Source organism: Dipodomys merriami, unplaced genomic scaffold (genome assembly GCF_024711535.1).
Source record: "Dipodomys merriami isolate MVZ:Mamm:240054 unplaced genomic scaffold, mDipMer1.0.p SCAF_13, whole genome shotgun sequence".
Lineage (NCBI taxonomy): Eukaryota > Metazoa > Chordata > Mammalia > Rodentia > Heteromyidae > Dipodomys > Dipodomys merriami.
Window position 1 is genome coordinate 32967284 of NW_027202604.1, and position 24817 is coordinate 32992100.

Below are 24817 nucleotides of genomic sequence, written 5' to 3' on the forward strand. Positions count from 1 at the left end.
GGTTTATGAGGATGGGGGAAAATATATAATAGTCACTCAATTGTATTTGTTTGTGAGGTAGTAGATTTTGTTTTGTGGAAAGTACTTGAAGGAGAAAGGAATTATGGGAGAAGATGATTGGAACAAGGTTTCATAAGTACTAATTCTCCACTAATGGCTCAACTTCCTAGAGATGATTTGGTTAAAGTAATTTCTCATTCAATGGAATGTTATTGGCTAGAGAAAAAAAAATTGTGAATCTTCTTACCAAAGCTTTGCTTTTGAAATTATGTGAGTCACATTAAAATGTATTGGGCTGCTGTACTCAGATTTCACAGGTGATCCCAGTAGATAAACAGAAAGAAAAAGCAAAACATTTTTTTCTCTCAGATATCTAATAGCCTGACAGGCAGTTTTCTGGGCACTTGACTGATGTGTTGATAGCCAGTGACTGTGGAGATCCTCAACGTGATTCACAGTTATGGCAATCTGGTCTCTCAAGCAAAACTCTAGATCAATAGAGTTCCCCACTTTCGTCATATAAAGGACCAAATCAAAGCAACTCTGTTGCAATTGCACCAAATATTCAGCAATCTACCTGAAAGCGATGCATTCTGTCATTTGTCTAGACCAATTTAGAGAATGACTGAAAATGAGAAAAAGGGACTTTTACTGGAGAGTTCTATTTGAAGGAAGTTGCAAGAGGTGCTCTAGGAAACGTGGACCCCTGCAAAAAGTTAAGTGCATAGCTTGCATCCTCAGGAATCACAAAACAGACTTTAACTTTTTACTATCACCATTTATTTTATAGGACATGCTCTCTGCCTGGCCTCTTTAAAGTGTTTTATACTTTATGTATAAATGTAGCCATGGCTACATTTCTGATTTTTTAAAACAGTTTTTAAAAAGATCACAAATGTTTCATTCTATGAGTAGTTTTTGTACATTTTAGACAATTGAGAACTATTGATTGATACTTCAAGGCTTGATCTGCTGGCATTTTCGTACTATAGGTGGAAGGTAAATGGAACAGACGTTGACATTGGTATGGATTTCCGCTACAGTGTTGTGGAAGGCAGCTTGTTGATCAATAACCCCAATAAAACCCAAGATGCCGGAACGTACCAGTGCATAGCAACAAACTCGTTTGGGACCATTGTTAGCAGAGAAGCAAAGCTGCAGTTTGCTTGTAAGTAGCAATTATATCCTACTGCAAATGTAACTTGGACTTTTTGTACCATTGGACCCATAACGCTTTGAAACAGTTTTGTTTGAAAACCAAACAGATTTTAATTGGTTATTTGATCTTCTTTACCATTTTTTTCATATTTTAGATGGATCTCTTTCATAGGAAAAGTTGTACCTATGAATGGGAAGGTGTATGCTTCTGTCTTCCTAAGTATTTAGATAGTTTGCATATATTATACTTCGCTTATATGATATTTTATGTACACATAAACTCACACATGCATTTAAAATTACACATGTATAAGCATATGCATGCCACAAAGCCACATGCACAAATTTTCAATAGAATGTCTAGTTTTGAAAAGAAGCAATTCAACTGCCAGTAACCTTGTAATTGCTAAAAGCACTTTAACCATAAATTTTAGAGTTGGGAAAAACACTCAACAATAGATTAATCCTATAATTTTCCCTTTGTTTAGTTCACAGAGTAGAAAAAAATTGAAAGCACCAACCATAACAAACTCTAGGGACAAAATATTCCCTTTCATATTTCTAATTTAAGACACTGAAAATAAAAACAAATCACCATCTCTTAAGAGCACTATGTAATAAAAGTTCATGAATGTGTTCAGGACAGTAGACTTTAAATATTAGCTGAAATAAAATCCCAAAGCAAGAAGAGAAAGTATTCATTTGAATTTTCTCTCCCTTGAAGACTAGTATTCAGCCAAATCTTTAAGGATTTACATATCTATGCGGGAGAATACATGTAAAATCCCTGCATAAAATCCCAATTCACATAGCAAAGCATTGTTGTCAAACATTCCATACTGCTGAGTCTATTGGTAATGATATTGTAGAATAGTCTCATTAACAAAATCCTCTCTGTGAATTCAATAGCAAACATACCTAATATCTAGTATTTAATCTATCACTGGTGTTTGGTTGTATTTTTATTAATTGAGAAATCAATTTCTTATATATTAGATTCCATTATAATTTTGTTTGTCAATGTCTTCTGAGATTGTCTTCTAAACATTCTTAGGTACATAAAAAAAAAATACAAGTAAAATACACCTGGCTACATGTAATAGAACTAAAAAGTTTATTTTTTACTTGATATAAGCAAAATCTATGTCGTTTTTGTTGTTGTTATTTTTGTTCCAGTTCTGGGTCTTGAACTCAAGGACTGGGCACTGTTCCTGAGCTTTTTTGCTCAGGCTATTGCTCTACTACATGATCCATTGTTCTCCTTCACCTTTTTTGGGTAGTTTATTGAAGATCAGAGTTTCACAAGCTTTCCTGCCGCAGGCTGGCTTAGAACTGTGATGCTCTGCTCACAGCCTCCTGAGTAGCTGTGATTATAGGCATGAGCTACGGGCACCCAGCTCTGCTGACATTTTAGTAATGATAAATTAATCATTCTAAAATATTTTATTAAAAAGTCATAGAACCATGAATGCTCAAAATAAGGGGGAGGAAGCCACTACTCAATAAATCCTTCAATTACTTGAATTTTGGATTTCACAGTACAAAAAATATTTTAGAGTCGTGACAACAAAAAATAGAGATGGATACTATCATTTTATGTTTATATGTCCTGCATTTACCAAGCAGATTATGAGTTTTCAAGACTATCTTATTTAAAATATCTCGACATTTTTTTTTACTCCTCAATTATCAGAAAGACAGAATTTTCCACGCAGAAATAATTATTTAAATAGCATTGTTTGCCTTAAGGAAACTTTCCCCTGTATATTTGGTTTAGTTTGGCATGAGACCAGTATTTGGAATTCACCATTCTTATCCCACTACCACAGTAATTCCTGTACACACGCCCCACCCAAACCATTTGCTGATCACTATTCAGTTTAAAATTGTGCTGATAGCTGGTGTGACCACCACAAAGCATCCCAGTAGAGAATAATCCAAGCCTTCCTTAAATTTGAGCTAAATAATATGTATGTTTCTGTCCCCTTCACTTCCAGTTCTCACTGTATGATTCTGGTTAGAATATTTTTTAATATAGGAAAATCATCTTGTCCCATAATTCCTTTCTCCTGTAAGTACTTACTCCACAAAACAATACACCCAATTGTTTTAATTTATCTATTAACCTGGGTACGTGGTAGCAATTTATGTATAGGAAAAAAAATTCCTTTATTACCCATTGTAAATTAGTCCTTCATTTCCCCCTAGGACTACAAGATGTGAGTGACTAATTTTCCTAGTACCTGGCATTTAGTGAATTCAAATTAGTCAATTGTTGTTGAGCAAATCAAGGAAGAGGAGCTGGATGTTAAATCGTCACACATAACAACTACATTCAAGTATTTTTCTAACAGTATTTTGGATTAGTGTGGATGTGGGTACAAGCCTTTCCACTTTAAAGTTGTAACAGAGGAAAGTTGCCATCTTGATTCCAGATATACACTGGAGATATGTGTTGAGGTGAAAAGCCTTACCTAACTATATTAAAAAGGCAGCTGTTAGACCAGGTGCTAGTGGCTCACAACTGTAATACTAACTATTCAGGAGCCTGGGATCTGAAAATCATGGTTCCAGGCTGGGCAGGAAAGTCTGTGAGGTTCTTATCTCCAATTAACCACCAGAAAACTGGAAGTGGAACTGTGGCTCAAAGTGGTAGAGTGCTAGCCTTGAGCAAAAGTGCGTGGGGACAGTGCCAAGGCCCTGAGTTCCATCCCCACAACTGACAAAAAAAAAAAAAAAAAGACAATTGTTAATGGAATGTATCAAATGTTCAATCACAACTGATTTCTATCAGCCTGAGATTGAGATAGTGTCTAGAGTCAATCAAGAATGACTTTCTTTTCATACTGCAAGTTGCTTTTCCAACCCTCACCTACTTGATCCTCTCTGACATACAGGAAGGAAACTTGTTGGGGGTCATAGCTCAAGAGAGCTTGTTTCCCACACCATAAGAAACTCCAATTGAATCTGCTTTTGATTGTTCCATGGACAAACTGAACCAGAAGATAGGACTGAGAGCAGAGGCGATTTGATTCATTAGTTTCATCCATCAGGACAACGATGTTCTCTCTATACATAGTAGGGCACCACAGCCCGGTCACCCAAGCTGGGCATTTCTCCACCCAACCATCCCAGATGCAATCTGCATGACACTCATTGCAATGCCACTCACAGAGCAATTCTCCTTTGACTTACGGACAGGGAGAATTAAAACATGAAATGCCCATCTAGGCCTATATCACTCAATGATGAAGTGATGGTGTAGCATGAGAAAGTTCCCGGGTTCCATTCCCAGCGCCATATTAATTGATTAACTGGACACCTCTAATTCACAAAAAATATGAATCATTAGGTTTTTTTTTAAGTTGGGAGTGAGGGGCTGAGATGCTGAGCTAGTGATGAAGATTAGGTGGGCTGGAGTATTGATAATCATTCTGTGTCACTGGCTGTGTGCCACATGGTTATGGAGTCCAGACTTCTTATAGCCATATAGGAGAAGACCACCTTTCCCTCTCTACATCATACAGCATAGGCAAAGTCCAAGAATGGTTCCTAGCATAAGAAAGGTGTGCAATAACTTCTGCATTTTCCTTTCGTTTCCCTTCGTTTCCTCCCTTCCCTCTCACTTTGAAATAAGAATAATCACTGCTATTTTTGCTTATGCAAGTTAATAAGAACATAAGAGGCACCAGGCGCCTGTGGCTCATGCCTGTAATCCTAGCTACTCAGGAAGCTGAGAGCTGAGAATCTCGGTTCAAAGCCAGCCCCGGCAGAAAAGACCGTGAGACTCCTATCTCCAATAAACCACTAGAAAACTGGAAGTGGCACTGTAGCTCAAGTGATAGAGCGCTCGCCTTGAGCTGCTGAAGAGCTGAGGGACAGCGCCCAGGCCCAGAGTTCAAGCCCCATGACCGACCAAAAAAAATAAATAAATAAAAGGCCTGGAGTAGACTTTTCTGTTTCTTTATTCATAGAACAATGGTTAACCACGATATCTCCTTTGCTGTGAGGATTAAGTATTCTGATATTCGTAACATGTCTTTATCATTGCTTAGTACACAGTAAGCTTAATGAATGTAAGGTATTACTAGATGTTTACTTGCTCTATATTGACTCCTGCAATTACCTGGCAGTTTACCTGTGCAGTTCAACCTGAGCCACCTAAAACAGCCTTTCCTAATAGAACTGATGGGCAAAGTACATATTACCATAGTTGCTAACACAGTTCCTTGGTAGACCCCAAATTGGATTTGTTCATCACATTTACAACCTTCAGTATGATACATCAATCATATTTTTGTTTCCAATTTTTTAGGTATAAGGGTTCCTGATATCATTAAACTGTTGATTTATTGCTAACACATAAAAATATAACATTGTATATGCACGTAATTATGCATACATTGTGACTCTAATTTTAATATAATTGGTTTCAGGATTCATAATGAGAATAATTAATAACAATACTTCTGTTCTGAAAGTTAAGATGCAGATTTTCAAGTTATCCCAAGCAGGCTGTAAAACATTCTGAATATTGATATCTTATGGTAAATAACCATGGGTTACTAAGCTGTTTTTTCCCTAAGTAGTAAATGATCTATTATTCTAAGTTGCTTATTCTCATCTCCTTCCTCCCCCACATGTGAACCAAGATGCTCCTTTACTATAGATTGTTACAAAGAGTTTCCAGGAGAATAATCTAATGATTTCAAATGTTAGCTTGTCAAGCTGATTGCTTCTTAAACATTGTTTGGGGGCTCTCTGCCTGGAAGTTCAGCTGTTATACAAGCATTCAGATCTGTGAAACAAAAAATGGAAGTGATTCCTCATCTCAGATGGTGAGGAACTAAGTACCTCCCAATTTCCCGTGGTAAAAGTAACTAACTCATTTAACAAAATTGTCTTCTGTGTCTACAGGGAGATTGGCACTGTTTTGCCAAGGGTGTGGCGGGGGTGTTACTTTGGAGAAAGCCGTGGCTACCTAAGTTTATCTCTTTGGGTACCTGACTTAAGGTAGGAAAGGAAAGTGCACACTATAAAGCATTCCATATGCTCCCTGTTTATCTCCATCTCAAGTTCATATGGAGGAACAAAAGATAAAAGATGCAAAGTCTAAAAAACATTTAATGAGGAGAAAAATAGGGCTGTTAATGAAAGGAGTCAGGTGTGAAAGCTACTCCATTTCTCTGGTTGGACTGTCCTATGACCTGGGGAATGTGTTTGTAGGAGTGATTTGGGCCTGGTACCACATGTGCTTAGCAGGGGTAAGACCTTGCCTTTCATTCCCACTACCACATAAAAAGTAAGTAGTTTAATAACTCTATCCATCCCAAGGTTAATTACAGTGAACTCTAGCAGGTAAATGTCAGCCAACTATTTTTTGTCGGGGTTTGGGTTGTGGTTTTGTTTTTGTTTGTTTTTGTGCTGGCACCAGGAGTAGAACTCAGGGCCTCGTGCTTTCCCTCTGCTTCTTCACTCAAGGTTGGTCCTCGTCTCCTTGAGCCATGCCTCCAGCTAAGAGCATTTTACAGGTTAATTGTAGATTAAAAAGAAAATACTCTCAGACTTCTCTTCCCAGTCCAGTTTTGAACTGAAATCTTCAATTCTCAGCCTCCTGAGCAGCTAGGAAATTACAGGGATCAACCAGCAGTCCCCAGCTCAGCCAACTAATTTTAATATTGAAAATAGCAGGAGGATCACAGGCATCAGATTGAAGAACTTCAGTGATAAAAGTTCTTTGGTAGGGCTGCATGTCTACCATCCTCTGAGTTCTCCTTATCGAGGGCATGTTGCCCTAAAGTAATGGTGGTAGTGGGGGTTATGACAATCAAAATCGAAAAAAAGTATCAAGCAGAATAGTATACTCTATTTCTGCTGGGGATTTTGGCAACCTGGCTTTTGATCTCTGATCATTGCTTCTATTTGCAACCATTTTCCAATGTTCATTGTTTTTATTGTATTGAATAACAAGCTTGTTTGTCCTTCACAGCCAAAGAGTAAGGATGGCAGTTAGTTAGAACAGTCGCTGAGCTTTTGATAGCCGGCCAAACCCACAACTGGCTTGACTGATTTTCAATTAGGAAAGCTGTTTAGATTGTCAAACTTTTGTGTCTGAGCAACAAAATGTTGATAGATGGTTGTTTGGATAAATAATTTGGGAATATGTAGATCAATGGAAACTTAATCAACTTTGGAACATGTGGACGTCAAAACTGAAAACATTTATCAATGCGCCTCTTTGATCTTTAATGAATGAGTATATTTATCTCATTTGACTAGTTGGGATTCAAACCAAAGCTTGCTCAGTTTCTGTATTAGTAGGTAAGTTTCTGCCTCTGAGACAAACATTAATGGTGGCAATGACAGTCTGTTGAAATTTTTATAATGTAAATTACTCATTTTTAATTACTCACTTTTCTCAGTTAATTCACAGTTGAATTTTGGATCAATGTGATAGAAAAGAGTAATGTGTGATGTAAAACAGTCAATGATGTCCAGAGATTTTTTTTTGTCATTCAGGAACATTCTAAAAATACAATCTATATGAATATTACAGGATGGCCCATCGTAACAATGAGATGTACAAGACAGTATGTTGAAAACAAACTTTACAACTTTGTGGGGTGGTGGTGGAGGGGAGGTAAGAGAGGGGAGAAAGGAGTTGGGGAGGTGGGGAGGAAAGGGATGGTATGGGAAAAATAAAGGAGGGTGTAACAATGCTCAATAAGAAATGGGCTGATGTAACTGTAGCCCCTCTGTACAGTACAGCCTTACCCACACCTTGAATTCAGATTTCCAGTCCCACTTTAATGAAGAAATATGAATGAATGAATGAATGAGTTAATTAAGTAACTTAAGGAATGAGCCTGAAGTGGGTGTATTTGTAACTTTGCGGTAAATGGGAAAGAATTATGAAATGTAGAATTATCTATGCAGTTGGTGCATCTGTGCATTGTGCATTTGGCCCTGGAGAACATTGCTAGGATTTTGAACATGGTATGATATACTTTGATCAAATGAAGAAAATGGTGGTGGCAGAAATTCAGAAAGGAACCTTTTCCTTTCCCCAGCACATTTCCACCTCCCTCTTAGAACAGCCCTCTACAGGTGTCTAGAATAGAGAGCATTGGCCCTTTTGCCACCAGGCAATGATCTGAAATGATTCAGAGGACTCTGTCATCCCAGGGTCCCTCTCTCTGGACTTGTTTTTTCTAGGTCATTTTCCCTGATTTTGACCCCTTTGTCTGGCACTCTAAAGCCCTAGCAACTAGTTCTTTGCACGTTTAGAACGTCTGACCTACTGCAGCAGTAACAGTTCCACAGTGGCCTCTCAAACATTGTTATTGCTCGTGTTATGACACTCCGGCCCCAGAAAACCTCTGTGCTAGCAAGGGTTAACTTCCACCCTCCTCTCTCCCAGCACCTCCCCTGAGTCCGCTCTAATGTGAATGAGCCATTTACCTCCTGGCTGACTCGTATTTTTATGTACCACGCCAGCTACATTTTTATTTCCTAGTTACAATAAGCAGTCCCTTTAGAGAGCAAAGCATGCTTTAGGGTTCAGAGGTTAAATCTCAAATTCAAAGGCATCATGAAATGATGTGTGTGTTTTCGAAGAGCTAAATGATTTTGTCAGAGATTTCACTATGGATTAAATTCTGTACCAGTCACTAAACATTTATTGGATGGCAATGCAGGTCAGCGATGTATTCCTGAAATATGTATTTAGGATACATACTAATTACGATCAGAGTATTCATTTGCTCCCAAACACTTGCATTGTCATATAGCATTAGCATTTCTGATTAGTTCGTTGGGTTTTTTCATAGTACCTATTTTTGCTTTCCAAATGGAATGCACTCTTAGGCAATGAGCAATCTGTGAGCTCAACCTCATAAAACGAAGATTAATCATATCTGAAAGAGCCTGCTTTAACTGTCCCTGTAGGTTGTCTATTGGATAAGGCAAGAAGTTATGAAATAAATTTTCTTAGTTTTTTAAATAACCACTTTTCTTAGTTTTTTCAATAACCACTTTTCTCTCACCACTCTGTGTTCTCACAGAAGGTCAGGGAATTTGTGAATCAGGGCTTCATAAATATTTGTGTGGTAAATAAAGCTGAATGAATATATGCACTAAAGAAAGAAGATCTGAGAAAAAATGCCTTGGTATTAAGGATCTTAAACACTGTATTTCCTCTAAATCTTTTTTATTTTGTCTAGAACTAAGAAATAATTGTTTTACATATCAAAAATTAGGAGGGACTCTGCATATCCTGCTTTTGTTACACGGGAAGAAATTCACTGAAGAAGGGTTGCCTCTGACTTTCAGTGTGATGCACTAGCATAATAGCTCTATTAAGATAAATCACATTCCATGTAATTAACTAACACAGGGCAAATAATTCAGTGACCTTTGTGTGTATGCTAACCTGTGTGGGCACCATCACTAACTAACTTTAGAACATTTTCATTTCATAACCCTCAAACACACTGCCCACACTCTGTCTCCATTCATTTCAGCTCCAACAACCACAAAGCTACTTTCTGTCTCAATGGTTTGCCTATTCTGGTCAGTTTGTATAAATAGAACCATAATTATATGGGCTTTTGTGACTTTACTCTTTGATTTAGCACAATATAACTCCATGTAACATATATACTTAATTTTTTTACAGTCAGAAAAGAAATAGATCATCATGCAGATATAATACCATTTTACTTAGGCAGTCATCTATTGGCCATTTGTATTGTTTCTATTTAAGCTTTTATAAATAATGTAGCTTTGAACATTTATCTGCAGGTTTTATGTAAACCTATGTTATTTCCTTTATGTGTATTCCTAGAAGTGAAATGCTTAATGTTTTCAGCAGTTGCCAAATTGTTTTCCAAATTAGCTGCGCCATTTTGTGATCCTTCCAGCAGTATGTGAGGATTTCAATTTCCCTACCTGCTCACTAGCACATGGAATTGTCTATCCTTTGTATTTTAGCCAACCTGTAAGTTAGTGTGTCATTGTGATTTGCATTTCCTTGCTTGATGCTTAATGATGTTGAGCAATGTTTCACAAGCTTATAGGCCACTGATAATTTTTTGAAAGCCTTTGGAATCTTTTACCCATTTAAATGTATTTTCATTACCTTTTCATTATTTTTTGTTTGTTTGTTTTTAGTGTTTTTTTATTTTTTATTGTGAAAATACTGTACAGAGGAGTTACAATTACATGGGCAAGATAGTGAGTACATTTCTTATCAAGCATTGCAGCCTCCTCCTTTGTTTCCCCTTCACATCCCTTCCCAGCTTCCTCCCCACTCCCTCACCCAATCCTCCCCACCCCCTCACCCAATCCTCCCCACCCCCCCACCAAAGTTGTAAAGTTCATTTTCAACATGACAACTTGTACTTCTCATTGCTGCAACGGGTCCACCTGTATCCTTATTTAAACGACTTGTTTTTCCTCTTCCCCTCCACAAATTATACCGACTTCAAATACAATGAAAGCAGGGGTTATACTGTGGGGAAAGGACATACAAAGCAACAAAGAAATAATCTTATAAGTGCGTTAGAAACAAATGCATGAAAGAAAAAAACATTTAAATACATATCTTAGGGTTCATTTTCCTAATAATAAATAAATAAATAAATAAATAGAACCTTTTCATTATTGAGTCATAATATTTATTTGTGGTTTAAAAAAAAGCCACTTGTTATTAATTGATTTGCAATATTTGTTCTTATTTTCTGGGTTGCGTTCTCCTTTCTTGATAATGTCTTTTTATGCTTTTTATGAAGTCCAGAGAATCCATACTTTTTCTTATGTTTTATATGCAGTTTCTGTCATATGTGTGTGTGTGTGTGTGTGTGTGTGTAATATGAAACTATATCTAATCCATGATCACAAAAACTCTACAGTTTTTTTCAAATGATTTTGTAATCTTAGCTCTAAAACTTATGTCCATGACTCACTCTGAGTTGATTTTTGTATATTCTGGGGGATTCTTTCAAAAGAGTGATACTTCATTCATTCATTCCTTTGTGCTGGCACAGGGCTTGAACTCAGGGCTTCTCACTCTTGCTTAACCTTGCTTTTTTAAGTATGCAATATAAGATGCAATATGAATACATTTGGGATTGTCTAATTTCAACAATATCACAATAGTGCTTTGTGTTGAACCCCTTTCCATTACTATAACAAAATACCCAAAACAATAATAAACTGGACAAGAAATGATTCATTTTGGCTTATGCTTTCAAAGACTTCAGTCATGCTTGCTTGGCCCAGTCTCTTTGATTCTGGGGTAGCAGACACATACAGTGGAGGAGGACTGTTTATCTCATGGCATCTAGGAAGCAGGAAAATCAGGAAGCAGGAGGCAGGAGGCAGGAGGCTTGTCCCCCGAGGACATGCCTCTAATGATCTAACTTGTTTCTACTAGCCCTCTCCCTCTCAAAGTTTCTTTTTTTTTCTTTTTGCTGGTCCTGGGGCCTGAACTCTGGGCCTGGGCGCTGTCCCTCAGCAATTTAGCTCAAGGCTAGCACCCTACTACTTGAGCTGCAGTGCCACTTCCCGCTTTTTCTGTTTATGTGGTGCTGAGGAATCGAACCCAGGGCCTCATGCATGCAAGGCAATCACTCTACCACTGAGCCACCTTCCAAGTCCCTCCCTCTTAAAGTTTCTACCACCACCTGCGATTTGCCGTGGGTTGGGAACTAACCCTTTCAACACATAGGCAATTGGATGACATTCAAGATCCAAACTAGAGCAAACTTGACTGATCTAATTCTCTACTCCTCCAATTTGTCAGAGAACTCATTTGTGCTTACTTCCTTTTTCTTGAGTCTTAAGTTATGCTTTCTACAAACACTCAAACAACAATGCTTGTGCTTTGCTCCCAGCAGTCACTGTGTGTGTCTTCACAAGTGAGATAAAATCTACATCCCCAAGGAGATATAGTTATCTCTAAGTCATGCAACTCCTGTAAGAACTATTAAGCATGCAAAGAACTGTTTAACGTTAGCCAGCATATCTTTATTTCTAACTTTTTTGGGAGCTGAGGAGCGGTAATGTAGTATGTTTATGTAGTTAGACTGAATTTTCTTACACTGAGGACACTCTGACCCAGGGTCAATTTTAGGTTGGGAATTTTTCTATCTCTACCATACTACAGTCATCCCTCCTCATGGTCCTCTGGTCCCTTAGGATCCATGGAGAATTGGGCCCAGAATCCCTGGTAATACCCATGCAAGTGGGTGTTCAAGTTTCTTACATAAAATGGTGGAGAATGCATACACCCCCAATGAACATGCTCCCATATGCCTTAAGTCACCTCTAGATTACTATATGATCCCGAATGCAGCATTGATGCTGTGTCAGTTCCTATTAAAATGTTATTTATAGAATAATAACAAAAGTAATGCATCAGTACTGATGCAATTTAAAATAAATTATTCTCAGTCTCTCACTGGTTGAATCTGTGGATAGAGAATTGGTGTATGGGGATGGCTGACTTTACTCTGTATTGCCTAAGAGCTCCCAAATTTATGTAGATGTTTTCATCTTCTCCCCTGGCTCTGTGTCTGCTATTTCATTCATGTAGGTTTACAGATAGGTTGTATGACCTTAAGTAACTTTCCAACTCCCCACCCCATCTCAACATTAGTGTTGTTGTCTACAGAATGAGCGTAATGATAGTATTTTCAAATGATAAAGTCATGAGAACTACATATGGCTAATGAATAACTTGAATTAGCAGGCTTTTGTTTAGTAGCATGTATGTTGACATTGACATTCTCATATCTCTGGTCTTCAAGTATTTGAAGATTTCTTATGCATTGTGATAATCCAAGGTTTCATTTGATCAGATGCTCTATATAGTTTTTTATAGAATCAGACTGGCCCCATGTTTTAATATGTGACTTTTTTAAAGATTGTGATGTTTGTCACATGTTCAGAGGTTTTGTGTGTGTGTGTGTGTGTGTGTGTGTGTGTGTGTGTGTGTGTGTGTGTGTGGTTGTTGTTTAGTCATTCATGGGGCTTGAATTCTGGGCCTGGGCACTGTCCCTGAGCTCTTCAGCTCAAGCACACTATCACTTGGGCCACAGCGCCACTTCCAGTTTTCTGGTGGGTAATTGGAGATAAGAGTCTCATGGACTTTCCTGCCTGGGCTGGCTTTGAACTGCAATCCTCAGATTTCAACCTCCTGAGTAGGTAGGATGACAGGTATGAGCAACTGGCACCCAGCTTTCAAAGGTTTTTAACCCAATTGATAGTTGCTATCTGTAAGACATTAAGACTCCTTTTACTCCACCCTACTGTAAAATTCAGTACCAATAAATACAACTTGTTGAAAATTTTTAATGATGTTTTTCTTCCTTGGTGCCTCTGGGTGTATGTGTGTGTGTGTGTGTGTGTGTGTGTGTGTGTGTGTGTGTGTGTGTGTGTGTGTGTGTGTGTGTGTGCCTATCTGTACATGTGCATAGGCATGCTGGGGTTTAATCTAGAATCCTGTGCATACAAAGCATATCCTCTACCAAGAATTGTATCCCAGCCACACACCTGAGATCTCAACACATCATTATAATTAGTTAGCCAACTCTACCTTCAAGAACTTAGCTCTGCTGTTGTATATTTGAAAATTTTAGTACCTTTGGAAATGGTAGGATACCACTGAGACAAATGTGTTGGAAAATAACTTGAGTTGTCAATATTCAGTATGGAGAAAAGAAATCCTTTATCACTAGGACTTCTAAATGGCAATTTAATACAGAGGCATGGCAGGACTGGTTTATGGCTTTTTGTGTTCCAAGTTTGAGTATCACCTGCCTCACCACCCTGGCGAAGGAATCTCATTCCCAATGAAGATTTCTGTTATATCTCCCCTGATTACAATCTGTGATTTTATCTACCACTCTAGCTGATGCTTGGCAGTCTCACCTAAGACTCCACTAGAGGCTCACTGTGTTCCAGGGATTTGGACTGGGTACGCAGCTGGGTAAATCACTTTAAGTAGAAGCCAGGGTCAGGAAGGGAAGCTAGTGGGGCTGGAAACCATGAAAGTTTTCACCCTGTAGAGCTAACATGAAAAGTAAACTCCAGAGACAATGATAAATGTGCTTTCCTTTTGGAAGAGAAGTTGATGTAAGAGAATGGAGAGAGGAAGTCGGCTAACTTGATTTCTTTTGTTATTAGTGTTTGGTCGATCAGAGGTGTATAGACACATCCAAGTATATCTTTCATTAGTAATTGTTAAAGATTATAGATGTGTATTTATCAGCATATATTAACTGTACAAAGAAGTCTGATTATACCATTCCCATGCATGGTGATAATTCTTTGATCAAATTACCACTTTTTTACTCTATTTTTATTTCTCTCTACTCCCTTTAAAAAAATTTTATGGATTTTATTATTGTATTTCCATAGGGGTGATATACAGGGCTTCTATGTTTAATTAGCATTCTAGCTACAGGAGAGGATTTCATTTGGACACATCTACAAATGGATATAATTTCCTGTGATCAGGACTCATCCCCTCCACCATTCTCCTCCATCCCATGTCCTGCTTCCCACCCCAATCCCAACAAGCTTCATGGTTTCATGTCCACACATGTATATAAAGTATTTTGACCCTATTCACCCCTCCTTCACCTTGTGCATTTCCCATTAATAGATAAGAGAAGTAATCATTGGTCCAGAGATGGAATGCTGAGGCTCATGTTTGTCTCTGTGGTCTGCATGTGACAGTGACATGCATAAGTCTCCTTTGGGAGTTCGCAGGTGACAGCAACCATGACTCCCTGGTCCTCATTGCCCTGGGTGGCTTGGAGCCACAGGCAGCAGTCACTTGGTAACAGTCTTCTTAAATGGCTACACCTTCTCCAAGTCTGCACATAGAGAAAGATTCAAAATGCCACAAAGCAGAGGGTGCATAAGGTCTTTTGTTGTTTGCCAAAAAATATTTACATAGCAATGTTCATTGAGTTGAGGTTTTCAAGTGACAGAAAGGAAGATGAATAGTGGAAGAGTGGCACTTAGGGATGATCTAATGCATTACATCTGTGGAGCTCCTTTAATTTTTACTTTGAATGTCATTGTCATTTCCTGCTAGAAATTGGGCATCACAAACAGCTCCTTCATTGGACCAGGTGGCTTTGATGTCCCGAGAACGAATGAGGAGTCACATCATAAGAATCTTCTTTACTTAACCTAGTCAGTTATGTAAAACAGTGCAGTTTAAGCTTGTTTTAAAGGTTAAGCAGGAAATCTTCTCTTGCATTATTAATATGTAATCAACAAAAAAGAAATCCATGTTGTTCGCAGATAGGCAATTTGACTAAATGGCTCAATATGAAATTTGTTATCTGTGACTTATCTTGTGGCTGAAATTAGGATTGGAGAACAATAGATACCTATGAGGTATTCGTCCTCTACTAGGTGATATATTCAGGCAGCTCGACCAAGTTCATCTTCCAACAATCTTGATGACATTTCCTAACTTCTTAGTAATGGCAGCGAGGATTGGACAGCTGGGGAAACTGTCACAAAGGGTGCTTTGGTCCTTTGTGTTCACTGCTTCATTTTCCATCTGAAACCCTAACCCACTACCATTCTGTCTTAAAAAATGAGCTGGAAGTGAAAGGTGTCAGCAGTATTCTACTGTTTAGAAAGTGCTTTCCGGTCGATTACATCTTTTGTTCTTCACAAAGGCACCTGAGGTAAAATGTATCATCATCAACATCATCGCTATCATCTTTCCCATTTTACAGAGACAGAATGTACAACACAGAGACACAAAGTGTCTTCCTCAAGCCCATGATGCTAGGGGTCCAATCTAGGGTATAAAACTATTTATTTTCAAGTCTTAATGTCTATTGACTACACCATATTGCCATTCCATTTTAAATAGGTTCCATTTAAAGGCAAAGGAAATACCTTGAGTAGTGAGAGATTTACTGTCTGTCATCATTATGTGAAGATATGCAGGTGAAATCATCTTCAAATTCTAGTTCCCAAATCTTGTCTGTGATAAACTATCTGCCAGTCTATAGAAAGGGGAAAAAAAGTGCTACATTTTATAGCAAGGCAGAGTTCTATCCGTTGAAAGGATAATTTTTCTTCTATGTTCTTTCTTTTATATTTTAAGTTTAAGAAATTTTATCCTTCATAAATTCATGATGTTAAATGGTTATCATAACAGTAATAGATATCAGTGTCACTACTTAGAACTACCTAGACACTTGCCTTAAAATTCTACTACATTCTGCCCTAACATCTAAAATTCTACTATATTCTACCCTAACATCTATAAATTAGTGTTTCTTTGTTTAAGAAAAAACAGCTGACAGAATAGTGGCAGGTAAAAGTACTTCTTGCCTACAGCTTAGGCCCTTGAATATCATCATCAGAGACAAGAGTCCACCACACTCAATTCAGTGACTCTACAAATAGACATGGCAGGTAGCTCCTCCAGACCACAATGTATCCCTGTACATTACTGTACAGGGCTTCTTCAAGAGTGTCTAGAAGTCGAGTGGTCTCTGTGGAAACAGAGGTCACAAAGTCATTAAATGCAGAAGGATGCATAGAGTTAAACATAGTCTTCAAAATTCCTTTAAGTAGTGAGTGTATATGACTCCATTGGAGATGGGCATCCTGTTTTCCTCCCAGGATTGAAATATGCTACTGATTGTTTCTTTAGTGAACCATCAGGGGAAGAAGTTAGCTTGAACTTAGAGCCATGGTGTGTGAAAGTTGAAACTATGAAGTAAAATAGATTTGGGTAGGTTTCTTACCTCTAAGAGAGTATGGAAAACTGACCATAACAATGGCCTAGTGGACGGAATTGCTATTTAAATAGCACCTGTTTGTTCTCACACAGGCCAGCCCACTGTGTGGACAGCAGCAAATGATTGTCTCTCTGATCTAAATTTCATTTTCTGCATACTAGGAATGATATCATTATCAACGGCTGACACAAGGACCAGCAAAATGTGACCATATCATTTTCTTCCAACAATGAAAGCAAGACATACTTTATCGATAACAAGACAATAAAGGCTGGATGTGGTAGAACATTTACCTAGCATCCATGAGGCCTTGAGTTCTATCACCAAGTCTGAAAAGAAAAAATAAAGAAATGATAGAAGGGAGAAAAGATGAGAGAAAGGGAAGGAAAAAATCTATAAAGAAGTATCTGAAAGTGATTTTAAAAAATCAATAAAACAAACCTTGTATCCTAACAGAAGAGAAAGGCATGTAAAGTATTAATTCCTGGAAATTATATGATAAATGAAAAGACAGCAGTGTACGCAGCATGTTATGAAAGCAACACATAACCCATCCTGGGGTACACAGTATGCTCCCCAGGAGAGAGGATGACAGAGCCAAGTCTTGACAGATGGTTGAGAGTTAGAGAGGCCAAGAGAACTGGCAAAGGATTCTGTGCAGCAAGACAGCAGAGCCTGCATTTTCATGGATAAGCAGGAGACATGGGAACACTCCATAGATCAAGGTTGTCAAATATGAAGGGGGTGTTAGAAGCTAAGAGATGGCATAGAAGGGCAAAGGCCAGGTCATGGAGGCCCTTGTTTGACATGCCAATGAGATTTAGTTAATCTTTTAGTGGCTGGTGATTTCTCAGGGTTTTAGGCAAAGGGGAGATATAAATGGGTCTGCACTTTAGAAATCAATGACTGTGGTTTTATTCTGGAGTGTGCATTTAAAGGCACAGGATTATCATGATCAGACTTTCCATCATTTGAGACAGGAAAAGTTGTCTATCTATACAAAGATGAAGGCACAGAAATGAGAAGAGACATGTCTGGACACTATTCACATGGTAAAATAATCAGGGCTTGATGGGTAGGTGGGTTAGGATTGGATTCTATACCTAAAGTACAGTACAACCTGGCTAATATCTTTGAGGATGTGTAGCAAGAATAAGTTTGGGGTAGGGGGAGATTACGTGTGGAAAACAAAAGATGACAAATTTATATAAAGACATATTAAAGTTTATGATTTGTCTTCCAAACCTGGGTGCATAGGAGTTTGGAAGATGCCATGATGAATCATTTTGAGAGAGTCATAAATGTAAATCTTAATTGTCTCAGGGAAACTAGAATGCAAAGTTAGCTTATTTATTGGCTATTCCTGTGGGTAGGTTTACACTGATCAGACATTAGATTCTAGAAGGTAATACCTTAACACAATAAAAGGCTCACAATAAGAACCACAGAGGCAAAAAACATAAAAAAATTAAAAAATTAATTTAATTTAAAAAAAGAACCACAGAAGCATAAAGGTTAGAATCAATATTAGGACCATGTGTCTGATTACCCCAACAGTGGGCAAAAGGCACTTGTGGTGACACGGTAGGGCAGTTAAAAGAATACTCAAGCAGACTAGAAGGGAACAGGAAGAAAAGATAGGAAAACCAGAATTGGCCAAGAGCAGACATTTACAAGGAATGACTGAAAATGTCCAATGCATTTCATTTTTCTTTTTCCATTGCTTTATCCCTGGCAGTCACTGTCTTTGATTCAGGTACCTTCCATCTTGCATATACATTTATCTGATTTGGGGAGGGAGGAAGGGAATAACAAAATGCTGAAAGAAGGACACAGGATGACCCATTATAGCAACAATACTCATAAGACACTATGTTGGAAATGAACTTTACCATTTGGGGCAGGGGACGAGTAGGGAAGGGAAGGGATAGTGGGAAAACAACGAAGGAGTGGGTACCAATGCCCAACAAGGAATGTAGTCATTGCCTTACTCATGTAACTATAACCCCTCTCTACAGCATCTTCACAATAATTTTTTTTAAAAAGAAAATATCCAATGCAACAGCAAAATGAGGGGAACTAAAGACTGGAAAGTGCTCACAGGATCTGGTTACATGATTAGATTGTTACATTATTACCACTGTGGTAATTAGAGGCAGTACATGAAAGAGCAAATAAGAAGGAATGAACCCAGAAAAAGCAATATGTACCTGAAGAAGGAAAAAGAAGAAAAAGAGGGGCACATAGCTCAGGGGAGGAGTAGAGAATCAAAGGAAATTTTGCTTTGATGTTTTTTTCAAGTGGACAGAAATTATCATATTTTCCAAAGGTCAAGCTTCAAGTGTAATCTTAATTCAACTGTAGGACTATTCACATTTAAAGTTTGTAGAATTTCCCTTCAATACAACCCGAAGGAGTAATACTTAATAATAAGTAATATTTAACTTTCGTCAGTAAGTAACTTTAATTTTTGTCTTGTACGTAGTGCTTCTTAAGTGGATAGGAAAGAGAATAGTAAGAATGTTCTTACTAGGCACTTTTCCCACAACACACAAGATGCAGAATTATTAGAGAAAACCTGACACCTCCAGGAACTCCTGAGTGAGAGAATTCAGGCATGATTCTGGATGAGGAGATTCTGGAAGGGAATTCTGGTGGTGTTGCTACTCATAACTTACTATGGTAAGACTACACTAGTGGTTTTCTTATACATGGGTAGGAGGCTTATCCTGTTTGCTCAGTAGTCATTTCTGAGTTTTCTGTAGGCATTAAGGACTTAGGTGGTTAGCAAATTCTGTAACTGAATATAATTGTCTTTGCCTCAACTGAATAGACCTTTGATGGAGATGAGTGTTAGTTCCAAAAAGCTCTACCTGTCCTGCTCCATTTTAACTGCTAAGTGTGTTGCTTTTCCATCATCCCCCAACCCTTTCTCCAGGAATCCTTCCTTCCCTCTTCCACACAACTCTGTAGTATCTCTTTATATCTTCTGCTCTCAAAGCAATCAATCATTCTCTCTTGTGAGTATCTTGTGCAAACCCTCTCCCAGTAATTGATGAAAAAATAATGATTATCCTTTTCTGCCCTATTTATGTACGTATGTATGTATGTATGTATGTATGTATGTATGTATTGTCGATTGTGGGGCTTGAACTCTGGGCCTGGGCACTGTTCCTCAACTCTTCAGCTCAAGGCCAGCACTCTACCAGTTGAGCCACAGCGCCACTTCTGGCTTTTTCTGCTTATGTGGTGCTGAGGAATCAAACCCAGGGCCTCAGGCATGCAAGGCAAGCACTCTACCACTGAGCCACCTTCCCAGTCCCCCTAGTTCTTTTAGAAAACAGCTGGTAGCGGTAGTTTGTTTATTTGGTGTTTGAAGATGCCTTCCAAGGCACTGAGGACCTATTGAGAATGGCAAAAGGAGGGGTATGTAGCAAACTAGAACACTCCTTGCAAGCATCTGTCTCTTGTTTTCATTAGTAGTGAATGTAATTGTGACAACTGGTAGAGAAGTTTCAGAACCCATATGTCACTGTATCCAATGAGACAGCGTCAGGATGCTTATTGAATATTGTTTTCCTATTTTCATTCATCATTTAGAGTATGGAACAGATCCCCTTTGGGGAAATCTATGAAATAGCCTATTTTTTTGAAAGAGTCTTACATCCATTTCCATTCTGCATCACACTGAGTAGTCCTCTCATTTGGAAGTGTGGACAGCTACAACCATCATGCGGAAGACTGGTTATCTTTGTAGGGTTCGCTCCCCAGCCTGCTGGTACTCTTTCTCCATCAGATGCTCTGTGGGACAGTAATGGCTCTCCAGCAGGCATAAGTGACAGTGTGCTTTTGATTCTTCCAAGCATTAATCTTGCATGATATGATCCATATGCTTTGTACAGTGACTGTAACAATTAAACCTTCACATGGATTCCTTCAGGGCATCGCACTGACTTGTTTCAGAATGCAAATACTGCTCTGTGCTGGTATTGCCAGCATGTTCATTCTTATACAAGCTTCACCATTGTCCATTTGCAAGCCCCATTTCTTCCCATTTTACCCTCCCTTATCCTAACTCTTCCCCAGTGAAAATTCTTCTGCAGGTAGTTTCTAGGTAAGCACATGATTGCTGAGCACCTTCCAGGAAGTCTTTTCCCACCGTTTAATCTCTGTAACATCTTGGGAATTTTCCAGCAGAGTGATTATTGCTCTACTTTGTGATGATCTCTTTTTTTTTAATTTAGTACATGATTTTCTTCACTTTAACCTCACTTCCATGAAAGTGAGGAGGGTCGTCTCTTCCCAATTCACTGTGCCAGCCCCAAGCCCACCCATTACACACGAGGCAGGCATTCAGGCAATTCACAGATAATTGTGATTGAAGTCCTGCTCTTCCGGTAGAACTGACCAATCCCTCCTTCGTGCTTCATGTTTTTTTAAATTATTACATAGTAGTTACATAAAAGAATTGTGATTCCATAAGTTAGGTTATGAGTACAATGCTTCTAGACAATGTCACCACTCTCTTCATTCTCCCTCACTTGCCCCTCCCATTTTATAAACATTATAGAACTTCGTTGCATGGATTAATCTCCTAAGTAAGCTTTGTAGACTGAACATTGTCAAGGAAGAGACTCTGTCTTTCTTTTTTTTTTGGGTCCAGTCGTGGGGCCTGAACTCTGGGCCTAGGCGCTGTCCCTCAGCTCTTCAGCTCAAGGCTAGCACTCTACCACTTGAGCCACAGTGCACCTCCGGCTTTTTTTTCTTTTTTGCTTATGTAGTGCTGAGGAATCGAACCCAGGACCTCAGGCATACAAGGCAAGCACTCTACCACTGAGCCATCTTCCCAGCCCTGAGACTCTGTCTTTCTTATCTTTGACCCCTAGCACCTAATAAATTTCCACTTATCCCACAGTCTTTAGATACATGCTACTACTACTAAAACTACAGTTGTTCATTTGACTACTTAGTATGTGCATGATGTAGAACCTAGATCAATAAAATTTATATATATATAATTTATATATATGCATCTATATGAACAAACACATATATACATACATATACATTCTTTATGCACATGCATATGGTGTGTGCACATATATGAATATACACATGTTCATACAAAAGATGTGTGGGAACCTCTGTAGATACAAAATACGTTGACTATCCCTTATTTCCTTTATAAGATTAATACTAAATCTTTGAATTTTAGGATATTTGTTGTATGTAATATTCAAACAGAAAGTGGGCACCATTCACGGTTGTTACTTCTGACATGAGGGCAAATACAACACTCCCTCAATACATGATGCATGTCTCAGATTAACTGTGCTCTTCCCTCTTAGCATAGTAAAGAGAGACTGAGGATGGTAGAGTGGTTTTCAAGGCAAGCATCTCTAACTACTATTTGTGGCAGAGGCTCTGCTGCAGCACAGCTGCACACAGACTCTTTTTAATGTGCCTGGCATCACCCAGGACAGCAGAAAAAAGTAGGACAGCATTTGGGGCAGTAACTTATCTCATTATTGTACCCCAAATCATGATATAGGCAGCCAAGAAAGTAGTTTTGGCTATTCCACAGTGAGGATTTCTACCACACCACATATCAACAGGAAATATAGGTGTTACGCATACTTGGATTTTTCAGCAAGGATTTTGCTCAAGGCACCCTCAAAACAGCAGTTTTGGGGTGTATGCTTTTGCTCCAATTTTATAGAGATTTCTTCAGTGATGGACGATGTATTTCCAAATGTGCCTAATCATATAATGTTTTAATCTTTTTCTTTAGGAGAGGTTTAAAAGTGTATTTCTCAGCCAAAGACCTAACCTATCTTTGTATTTTACTGCAATAATTTTATTTCCTGATAGATAGTACCTGTATTTTAGTTCTAACAAATACCTATCATGGAAGTATTTCATTTATGTCATCTATTTTCCCTGTAGGCATAGAAAGGCATCGTAGAATTGATGTGAAATGGTTCTTAAGGATAATGTATAGAGGACCCTTCCTCTGAGGTCCATAAATTAAATTTTGCTCCCAAAATGTGAACCACCAATCTATTCCTAAACAAAGTTTATACATGGAAACCTCCTAAGCTCTAAGACTCAAGGCTCTGAATTTCATGTCTATTTTTTTCTATTTACAGCATAGAGGATCCTTTAAAATCCCTGTTGCTGCTCACTCATATCCATTACAAATTTTTTTAATTTGCTCTAACCATGACTACATTTAATAAGTGCTGTTTCCGACAGGAAATGGGACTCTTATAATGATGAACTCCTTTCTCTCAGTTATTAAAGAAATCTGTTTTTATCGTGCTGATTCCTTTCAGCTACTGTAATGCACAGAGTAAGTAATACAGTGGGTTCATATAATGGCGAAGAGAGAAGAAAACAACGCACACCATAATAGCTAGCTTTTAATGAGAATTCTTTAGGGCTTTGACCAAGCAGATCCAAAATAACTTATCTGATGATAGTAGCAAAAGCAAATTACTCACATTATACTGTTAAGGACTGTCGCAATATTCCCAGAGCTGTAATATTGCTTCTTATAGATATGCTAGAATCAACTTTATAACTTTGGCTATTAGTTGCTAAGAAACAAATTATAACTGCAGTTCGGATCCTTTCCTATCTCAGCCTCTTAATGCCCTAAAGTAGCATTTATTTCCTTCAGATGATTAAGTGATCAACAAAAATAATAGTTTTAAATTTAATTGACATTCGAAGCATTTTGAGGCAGCAGGCTATGTTTATTTTATTTTTAGCTGATTGGGACAGGTTGGAGTTAGGAGTAAAAGTTTATTGACATCACCATGTGGGAATGTCTTGGAACTTCAACAGTCATTTTAATGACTTTACTTTTAGGTAATTGATGACTAATTAGAGATCAGTTCTCTAATTTTGTGAGTCATTATGCTGGATGAAAAGTGAAGTTCAAGAGTAGAGGTTTTGAAATAATCCTAATCAGAGTTTATAAAACAGCTGCCTCTTACTAGATGTGGATAACTTTGGGAGTCCAAGGCCCTCTCGGGCTGAGAGTTCTCTTCTGAGAAATGCTGACAACAATGCATGTCGTGTCACCTGAGCAATCAACAGGACAACATTGTCAAAGTATCTACTAGCTACAATGGAAGTAGTGGTGGTTGTGTTATTGTTAACTTTTAAAATTAAGAGACAAGTTTCAGGGTATTATAAGGGTTAATAGGGTAGATTAGCTACATTTGTCATCAAATTAATACACCCTTAACTCTGATCAAGCTATTTCAAAATCAGATAGTGCTAGGGGTATTTCATTTATTTGAAAAACCACTTGATCATTGTGACTTGAAAATGAGGTACTCACTTTTAAAAGGACAAGAGTAATAGGGGCAGGTCTTAATCCTACCAAGTATAGAGGCCACCATGTGAGAAGGGAGAAATATTTTAAATTCAGTGGTAGTAAACACCACCGATCCTATACTTAATAGTTTATAAGGCATTAGACATTGAGTAACTGATTACATGAACCTTCTTAATATAAGAGACCCTTTATGCCTGTCTCTCAAGGAGTGAGTCTCTGCCTTCCTGTCCCTTCCCCCCAAAACAAAGCAAAAATTATATTTATAATCTCCAAGAAATCTGGACCCTTCCACCTATGTATGAACATAGTTCTATATGAACATAATATCTTTTCTGTGCCTTATGTTTGAATTCTGCAATAAAAGGATTTTATTTGAAAAGTAATAAACTTTAAAGCAAAAAAGGAGAACAATTCCCCCAAGAAACAAACCAGACTGCAATGCGGAAGAGAAGGCAGAAATCTGGACAACTGTGTTTGCCTTTGAGCTCCTCCAATGGAGCTTGTTTTCCCACCATTTTGTTTCTGA

General features: G+C 38.2%; 1 protein-coding gene across 5 annotated transcripts in view; it reads left to right on the plus strand.

Annotated features, from left to right (window-relative positions):
• The window catches only part of Cntn4 (contactin 4), a 793681-nt gene that overhangs the window by 524915 nt on the left and 243949 nt on the right, over nucleotides 1-24817 (plus strand). For all 5 annotated transcript variants that reach the window (XM_070018985.1, XM_070018989.1, XM_070018986.1 and 2 more), the window contains one exon: nucleotides 993-1168. In XM_070018985.1, the coding sequence (XP_069875086.1) occupies nucleotides 993-1168 (176 nt within the window). The remainder of the gene's footprint in view (nucleotides 1-992; nucleotides 1169-24817) is intronic.